The 9,494-nt window shown below is 49.4% G+C and overlaps 1 protein-coding gene across 4 annotated transcripts in view; it reads right to left on the bottom strand.

The window, feature by feature from the left end:
* Window positions 1-5,389: 5,389 nt before the first annotated feature.
* CLIP2 (CAP-Gly domain containing linker protein 2) overlaps window positions 5,390-9,494 on the bottom strand; it is a 96,617-nt gene continuing 92,512 nt past the window's right edge. For all 4 annotated transcript variants that reach the window (XM_005494192.4, XM_074557238.1, XM_074557239.1 and 1 more), the window contains one exon: window positions 5,390-9,460. In XM_005494192.4, coding sequence (XP_005494249.1) covers window positions 9,449-9,460 — 12 coding nt within the window. In that variant the 3' untranslated portion in view covers window positions 5,390-9,448. The remainder of the gene's footprint in view (window positions 9,461-9,494) is intronic.

The raw sequence follows: 9,494 nt of genomic DNA, 5'->3' as shown, positions 1-9,494 counted from the left end.
TGTTTTGGCTGCTGCAAACCTCCCTGAAATGTCCATAACTTACAGCCAGTTCAGTTCTTCTGTACACATTTGTGCAACACAAACTGTTTGTTTCCAGTGCAAAACTGATGATAAAAATGGGAAACAGGTGCTGAAGTGCTGCTGCTTTGGCTCTTGAAAAGGAATAATGCTGCAAGATTATGTTGGGGCTGATAAGGTGCTCTCCTTTCCTCTTCCCAACCTGGGAACTTTTCTTTCTGGGATAGCATCACAACATACATGCATTTTAAACTTACAATAAACACCTTAAGTTACTACAAATACAGTTCTGATCTCATTACCACAATTATCCAGCTGTAGGTCACAGTATAAGATTATAAATCCTAAGCAAATGATTTTTTGTCAAGTATTTGACAAACAATATCTCTATACCTTAATGAGCTGGGCCAGAGTAAGAGGGGCAGAAGAGTCAGAAATCTGTTCACAAAATAATTAAACCATATTCAGGTTCAATCTCCAGAAAATTAATGCAAGGCTGCACTGTTTAGCATGGAGTGCAGTGTGTAGGAAGAAGTGTGAGGCTGGGGTATTACGTACTGCCTTGGATGTTCCCCTCACTGGCTCCTTTTGGTTCCTGGCAGAAGAAACAGAGGTGATCAGAACTCACAATGAAGCATTTGGACCCAGCATCAAGCAGTGAAAACCGACAAGAACACCTGAACCTCAAACCATTATGTTCTCATAGTTGAGTGAATGTGGGAGTTTATTTGTCTTCATAAACTCTTCTCTCTTGGCACCTCCAGTGCAACTAAAGCCCCCAAAATCTCATTTCTGTTGCCACCAGTTACACAGGAGTGTAGTTTCTTAGCCAGAACAGTGACAGTGTCAATGCTCAGGAGTGCAGGTTCCTTTTAGTGAGAAATGATCCCTCCTGTGCCAAAGCAATACCAGAACTGCCAGCAGCTCCATCTCCAGATTGGTGTTTATCTGTGGGAGCCCTGCTCACACCTCTGCCATCCTTAAGGGCCCAAGTGCTCAGTGTGTTACAGATGCTACAGTGCCTACAAATGCTGGTAGAAAGGTCACCTGGAAGCCTTTCCTAGGGGTTGGTGCAATTTAGGAGCTCTGTAGGGGGAAAAAAAAAGGAGTCTTAATTGGCAGAATTTCCTTTCGGGTGATCTTGAAAATGCAACAATATTTTGGGAGCTGTTTATTACATTTGCAGACTTGCTGGGATTACACACACTCAGTGCTGTGTGTCTGATTCAGGTGCTGAGGAATCAGACACACAGCCCCTGTGAGAGCAGATCCTCATCCCTCCCACTCATCAGCCTCTCTGCCAGCTATTTCTGCCGTGTTTCCAGCGGCAGGGACAGAAAGCTGCTCTGCCTGGGAGCTGCCATCCCTGCAGCTGCACAGCCACTGCCACCTCACACAGGAGCTGATGGGGTCTGAGCACTGCCAGCATCCATCCTCCCCCTGCAGGCAGCACCGCGCCAGGGGAGAGCCATGCAGCCCAAAGGGAGGGCGCTGTGACAGGCCAGCATGAACCGTCCATATTTGCATTAACCCCAAACCAAAGCCAACACTGAGGCATCCAGAATTCTTCACCTCTCTTCTACAGACATTGTGTAAAAGCCCCAAATTTGGGGTGCAGAATATCTGCCAGATACCCCTCAGTCCCCAAACCCATCTCCCCCAGTGCAAGAAATAGTCAAGTACTGACAACCAGACTCTTCTCTGATGGGAACACATTAAAAGTTTATTTCTAATAATATGTAATTGTTACAGTGTGTAGCTGTCATTACTACAAAGCCACTAAAAGCAAACACAATCTGAAATCTCCTCATGCGGAGGGAACAGGATCTGTGACTTGGCTCTCAGCCCAGTCATCCCAAGAACAAAACCAAGAATCACCATAGGATTTACCAGTGTTGGAGTTTGAACCCCACATCCCTACAAACGTAACAGTGTGAGTCTGCTTTGGAGCAGATACATTGAAATCTACCCCATGAAAAAGGAAATTAACAGTAGCTTTGACCAGATGCAGTCCAAGTGCCTCTGCAAACCCATATCCAGAAAAGAAAAGAAGTTCACACCCTGACATCCCTCCCAGGGAATCCCGAGCTTCATGGATACTCACATGGCTCGAGCTGGGACCCTCTTCACAATCACTGAGACGTTCTTTGGGATCTGTGCATCAGCAGAGTATTCTGAGAACAGCACAAATGCAGAACAAGTGTGAGTCAGTTGGGAGGAATGGATATGGACATGGAATTAGATGGCAGATCATAGAATCCCTTCAGAGCTGTACAAGCCAGCTGTATATGCACCACTGTGCTTTCCCAGCCTGGCTTTGGTCCCCAGGGCAGAGCAGGGCTCCCACAGCCTGTGGCACTGCTGATCTGTGCCACTGCCCCTGGGTGTGGTGGGGTTTGAGGGCCCCCAGGGTGAGGGAAGAGATGAGAATCTGGATTCCATGTTTCAGAAGGCTGATTTATTATTTTACAATCTATATTATATTAAAAGAAAATTATATACTAAAACTATACTAAAGAATAGAGAGAAAGGATTTCATCAGAAGGCGAGAAAAGGAATGAATAATAAAATCCTGTGACTGACCAGAGTCCTGGCACAGCTGGACCTGTGATTGGCCATCAAGCAGAAACAATTCAGACCAATCAAAGATGCACCTGTTGGTAAGCAACCTCCAAACCACATTCCAAGCAATCAGTGTTTACATTTCATTTCTGAGGCCTCCCAGCTTCTCAGGAGAACAATCCTAGCGAAAGGATTTTCATAGAATATGCCAGTGACACCTGGGTGGCCCCGGGCCCCACTCACCCTCACTGGTCTCAGCTTTGAGGATCTGCAGGTCGCAGTTGGCCACCTTGAGCCTCTCTCGGGCCATGATCTGGCTCTTGAGGTCAGCCAGGGAGATGCTGTGGCCATGAAATGTGACCACATCATAGCCCAGCTTGGAGAAGAACTTGTAGTGCACACCCGACATGGCCCCGAGCGCTCCTCAGCACTCGCTGCTCCCAGCCTGGGCTGGCTTGGGCACCTCTGCTGGGCACTGCCAGGGCAGACACACAGAGCTGGGCACCACCCAGAGCATTGTGACCTCGTGGCGCGCTGCTGAGGAGCCATGGAACCCCAGAGCTCTGCCCAAGGGACCCTCATTGTCCTCAGCACACACAGAGAGCAGCACAGAGCACCGGGGGGGGCACTGAGGAAGGCTCCACGTCTTCCTCTGTCACCCTGTCCTTCTGAGCCTTCTGATGTTTACATTTTTGTAATGGTATTTTGTGGTGGTGTTTGAGGGTCCCCAGGACAAGGGAAGAGATGGGAATCTTGCCCCCATGTTTCAGAAGGCTGTTTTATTATTTTATTATCTATATTATATTAAAAGAATATGATATACTAAAACTATACTGAAGAAAGAGAAAGGACATATCAGAAAGCTAGAAAAGAATGAATAATAAAATCCTGTGAATGGACCATGATTGGTCATCCAGTAAAAACAATCCACGTGAGACCAATCAAAGACGCACCTGCTGTAAACCATCTCCAGACCACATTCACAGCCATCAGATAGTTATTGTTTACATTTCTTTTCTGAGGCTTCTCTGCTTCTCAGGAAAAAAATCCTAGTGAAAAGATTTTCATAAAATATGTCAGTGACAGTGTTTCTCATGCACTTTTCATGTAAATAATAATTATTTTACATTCCTTTCTGGAGGAGGAGAGAATTGATAGACTGTTAGTTTAACCAGTGTGGTTGGAGAGGTGGCAATTTCATCCTCCAATCCATGGTCACTTTTAGAATTCTATAAATATCAAAGTCCAGAAATAAATGTACCTTTTTTGCCTTGGATGTCTCAGAGTGTAGAGTTCATTTTCTGTTGTATTGTGACATTCCTCGATGGTTCTGTCTGATGAAGGCTGGACGTCTTCATCACTGTGCCCTTTCCACCTCTCTCCTCCAGGCATGTGCAGCCTCTTGTTGGCTCTTTCAGTGATTTTCTCACTGGTTTCACAACCTCTGTTCTTCATTTTTGCAAGTTCTGCTCCCGATTTCTTGCCATGTTTCATCCTGGGTCTATAGCTTGTGAATAAAGCTTGGTAGCTCCTATATTGGTTACCAGGTATCTAATGCTTTCCTAAGTATGCTTTGTGCTGAAATTTGGTAGCTCCTCTGTTTGTTACCAGGTATTTTATGCTTTCCCCAGTATGTCTAGGCACAGTGCTTTTAACCCTTTCAGTGCCAAGACCCTGCACAGGGTCAGGGAGCTGCTGGAGACACAAGAGTGTCTTACCCACCTTGAAAAAAGAATAAATCAGGGGATATCAGGGATATCTGCACAGCCTCTGTGACAGCTCTGGGATAAGGCTGCATGGACAGGTTTCATGGTGTTGTCATCAGGCACCTGTAATTTTCTTGGGGCTTTGCTCTGGAATAGAACCAGCCCTGCAAACCTCGGCTGCTCAGGAAAGAATTTAAAACTTTCAGGTAATCTTGGTAGGGGAGAATTTTAAATCCAGGAAAAGCAGGAGGCGGCAGGAAGCAAAGGGAAAACCATTCCAGTTTTTCCCTGTATCTTAAGCACTTTTCTATAAAGGAACTACAGCCCCTGGATGCAGGAAATCATGGCAGGAGGAGATGGATTTTCCCTTGCTATATGGGCAGTGCTGAGCCAGGGCCACAGGCAGTTAAGGAAATTCCCAACTGAGATGTTGTACCATGAAAAAACCACCAAGCCCTGGCATAAATCCACCCAGTCCTGCCTCAGGGGGACAGCATAACTCTGTGATGCTCAGAGCATCCACCTGGACAAGGTGGCAACAAGGGACAAGAGAGGCAGGGGTGTGGCAGCTCCTCCTGGAGTGATTCACTGCCATCCCCTCTCCATGTGCTCTGGAGGGCTGTGGGGGATGGCCTGGAAGGAATGAGGATGCCCCAGTCACAGTCTGTGCTCAAACACTCACGGATCAGTGCTGGGTGCAGGGAGGTGGGTCTGGCACGGCGCCCTGCAACACTCCTCACCCCAGGGCATTGTGGAAGTGTCAGTGAGGGACTGGGGAGACAATCAGATGGAAAATAACCATGGATTGATAAACAGCACACCCACTCTGAGGCTTGGGAGACAATGGCAGGAGCTCCCAGCCAGGAGATGGTGCTGAGTCTCCTGTCCCCACCTCAGGCATGGGCTGCACAAGAGCAAACACTGCTCTGCTCCAGCTCTGCAGCCTCACAGCCACTGCAGAGCCCAAACACAGACGGCTCCAGGGCACTGCTGGGGCCCAGGGCAGGGGGAGCAGTGCCACAGCCCCAGCCCCTTCCAGCTCAGGACCCTTTGTGCCCTGCAGAACACCCTGAACACGCCCCAGCAGCCCCAGCATGCCCAAATTCAGCCACAGAGTTTATTGTTCAGTAGGAGCTCACCACACCAGCAAGCCAGGACAAGGGGGATGGTACATGAATACAGATGTGGAGGAGTTACACAGACAGATTTGTACAGCTTTTGTACAGAGGAAGAAAATGAATCAAATAACAAAATAGACATTAGCAGTCAAACATTTTTTTTTCTTTTTTTTGTGTATCATACTAACAAAATCTGATAGCCAAAAAATGACTAAGCTACAAAATTGTAATACATACTGTATGGGTAAAAGGTTATCATCCATTTATACATCTAGTATCACCTTTTTTCTGGTAACTTACAGGAGGCCTATAGGATCTTAGTGTATTAATAACTCCCTACAGATAGTGCTGAGCTGCTAAAGCTGCTGAATAACGGAGTATTGGAATTTTCATTAAGACTTTTACAGTGCCATTTGCATTGTTCTGTTTAATGAAACCCTTATGCATCTCTACTGCAAGTCAGAGGAGCTGCTGGTGGCTGGGGGGAGGCAGGAGCTGTAAGGCCTTGGCTGGCAGCTTGGCACCTGGCACTGCAGAGCTGTGACACCCAGCTGGCAGTTTGGGACCATCACTGCAGAGCTGTGACACCCAGCTGGCAGTTTGGGACCATCACTGCAGAGCTGTGACACCCAGCTGGCAGTTTGGTGCCATCACTGCAGAGCTGTGACACCCAGCTGGCAGTTCGGGACCATCATTGCACAGGGCACCAGCACGGTGCTGCTCCAGCTCTCTGGATGCTGCAGGAGGGAGAAAGCTGACATTCCCAAGCAAGACTCATTCTTTTCCCCTTTGGTCTTGACAAATAGAGAAGAAATCACTCCATACTAAGTAGTCTGCACCCAAAGGCTGTTTTTGCAGCGGACGAGGGCTCAGCTCTCAGCAGAACAGCATCACTGACTGTCAGGGCTGCTCCTTCCCTTGGAGCCCAGCTGTGTCACCCCCTGCTCCCCACCCTGCACCCCTGCTCAGGAGCCACCTGCAGCTGGAGAACCAGCATGGCACTCTCGGGCTGGGAGAAAGGCTGGGGAAAGCACAGCCCTCCCTCAGCAGCTCCCAGGGAGCGAGGTAAGAGCAAGGCTGAAGCCAGAGGGGGAGTGAAGGCACAAACAGGAACCAGCCCGGATCAACAACAGGACAAGGGGACATCACCACTGCTCCAGGGCCCCAGACTCTCCCAAAGAACCAAGCCAGCAGGACCAAGGATTGTGAAGCACTTTATACACCACCACATAGGTAAAAATAGCACTTAAACTTACAAATAAATAGAGGGGATGGGGAATCTCCCCCTTGTCCTTTCCAAGTTTGTCCCCAGTGTGGTCTCTCACCACCTCAGGGGGGCAGCCAGAGGCTGGTGCCCTGGGGAAGCCTGTGCTAAATTTGGAGAGGGAGGAAGTGAGTGAGTGCAATCCCTCCTTACACAGGGCTCAGCTGAAGCCCACATGAGCACACAAATATCTGCTGGCATCGTGGATGGTCCTGTTTGGGAGCAGCTCCCATGGACCTGCACCCCAGAGGGGCTTCAACCCTCAGCCCTGTCCCACAGTGACCACAGAGCCAGCACGGAGAGCCCAGCAGTGCCAACAGCTCCTGGCTGATCCTCAGGGAGCAGCACAGTCATCTACAGCCAGAGAACACCATCAGCACTAGCTCTGAACCTGCTCTGACCCCTCTGCTCCTGTGCTGCATTGTCTCCTGAGCTGAACAGGGAGAGCCCCAGGTCTGAGCTGCTCTCAGGGGATGGTCCCTGGGCAGAGGCAGGAGCCAGAGACTCTTCCAGCCTGGCAACTTTGGATCTGATCAACAGAACCAAAAACATGGGGACTGACTCCCAGGGGATCCTACTCTGTGTAGAGCCAAAGGGAGGTGGAAACAGAGATATCTCTGCTGCAGGTGAAGGCAGCTGGCCACGAGTCACTAGGAGACCCGAACAGGAAAATAAATTACAAACCAGAATGGGCCCTCCCTTTTGCAGGTGCCCAGGGAAGTCCACAGGGTCTGCAGACATGACTTCAGAGACCATCCAGCCAACAGGAGCATTTGGAGAAACATCAGCTCTAAATTCTTAAAACCAGCAGTGAGGTATTCACTACTGAGGGCTGTAACAAACAAAAACTCCCTCTGGGACTTTCCAAAATCACTTAGAAGATGAATACTCAGCCAGGAGGGTTTTGGAGACCACTCCTACAACCCCTTGGGAAGCTCCCAGAGCTAGGCAGAGATGTGGCAATCTTCCTGGTGATTTGTAAGAGCTGAAGAAACACTTCTACATGGCAGGATGGAATTCTACATTAATTATTTCCAGCCAGTTCCATGCCACCCTCTGCCTCCTGCTACCATGAGCAGATTTCTGCTGTGATTTCTGACTTGTTCTACTTCTCCTTCCTCTCCCATCCTCCTTGAAGGACAGGACATCACCAATTCTGCATCAGGTGAGAAGGGTCAGGTGTTCAATGTCATTCTCCTCATGGCAAAATCACAGTCCTGAAGCTCAGGTCTTTCCCAGGCTGCTCCTGGCTGCCCATCCTTCAGAGAAGCCGAAGTCTGGCAACCCACTAAGAGAAAGTGACACAACTTTGTGGGAAATCAGGGCAAAAAGCAACAGAGCTGATGTGCCCTCGTGTTCACCTGCTGGGGGTCTGGCTCAGATCTCCTCTCCCATCTTGTCCTGTCACAGATGTCCCATCATAGCAGAAGGCTGGAGGAGGTGGCACTAACTGGGAGAAGCCTGGAGAAATATTGCTGTGACTGTTCCCTGTGCTGCTGAAGAGTGACCCTGAGCTGGCTCTTTCACACCTTTAAGAGCATGTTGTCACCTTCCTCTGCCCTGTTATCACCTGGGAGCTGTGGTGCAAAGTTGGAATAAAGCCTTGAGAAGAAGGAACAAGATCCTCTGCTGGTACAGACACAGGAGCTGTGTGGGCTCTGCTCTTGGATTGCCTCTGCTCCAAACACACCCAGGTCATGACAGAGGATTGCTGAAGCCATCACAGGCTCACAGCAGCACCTCCACCTCCTCCACCTCAGGCAGCAGGGCTTGGGCATCACACTGGAGAGCCCAGGACAGCTCTGGAAAGCACCAGGCAATCACAGTGAGCTGTTCAATTGCACAGGCAAGGAGGGAACCTTTTGTTCAGTGCACCTGTCCCACACTGAGTGCCCCCAGCATGGAGCTCCAAGGCCAGCAATGCTGAGATCCAGCACCTGTGGAGTCCTGAGCTCAAAACAGAGCCCAGGAACCCCCCAGGAGTGAGGGGGACACAGCTGGACAGATGGCTATGGCACAGGGCTCCAGCAGCCTGCTCAGAGATCCCACTGCAGGAAAAAGGGCCAATACACCCAGGCAAGGTGTGCCTGACCCCAAACCCAGAGCAGCCCCCACAGCTTCTTCCCCAAATGCCAGGAGAGAAGAAACAAAATAAATACCCCTCTGAAACTGGATTATTTCCCACAACATGCTATAATACAAGAACTAAGTGCAGGTTCTGCTCTAAAACAGTGATGTCTTCCAAAAGGGAGGAGGGGAACACGTCCCCAAACCTCACATCATCAGCCCAGCAGGTCTCACTCACTTGTGCAGGTCCTCAGGAGACCAGGGAGTGTGGGAGGGAAGGGCCAGACCCCGTGGGAAGGGTGCAGCCTATGGGCACATGCTTTGAACACCACAGGCAAATCCCTCTGCAGCTCCTGTGGGGTCCCACTGACACTTGAGCCACAGGTCAGGGCAGCTGTCATCCAAACCACGTCAGCTGGTGGGACAAGGGCAGCTCAAACAATACAAATTCCACAGTCAAAACCAATACAAGTAAGAAACCAAACCCAGAGAGGTCCTTCTGCTCCCTCCTGGAACAATGGCTGTCTTGGAAAGCTGGACTCTGGGATTGTCCTGATTACATCAGTTAGTACATTATAAACATTGTCCTGCTTTAAAGTGAAAATACTGTGTGTGGTCTTTTGGAGGTGCTAAAGCCAGATGTGGTGTTGCTTTTCCTGACTGTGCAGAGGAGCTGATACTGGCGTGAAATGATCCTTTCCACCTCTTCTCTATCAGAGCTTCTCCTGCAAAAAAACAGAACTTGTCAGGCAAAAGCAC

Source organism: Zonotrichia albicollis, chromosome 22 (assembly GCF_047830755.1).
Source record: "Zonotrichia albicollis isolate bZonAlb1 chromosome 22, bZonAlb1.hap1, whole genome shotgun sequence".
Classification (NCBI taxonomy): Eukaryota; Metazoa; Chordata; class Aves; order Passeriformes; family Passerellidae; genus Zonotrichia; species Zonotrichia albicollis.
The sequence above is the reverse complement of the archived record's forward strand: the minus strand, read 5'-3'. Positions and strand labels throughout refer to the sequence as shown.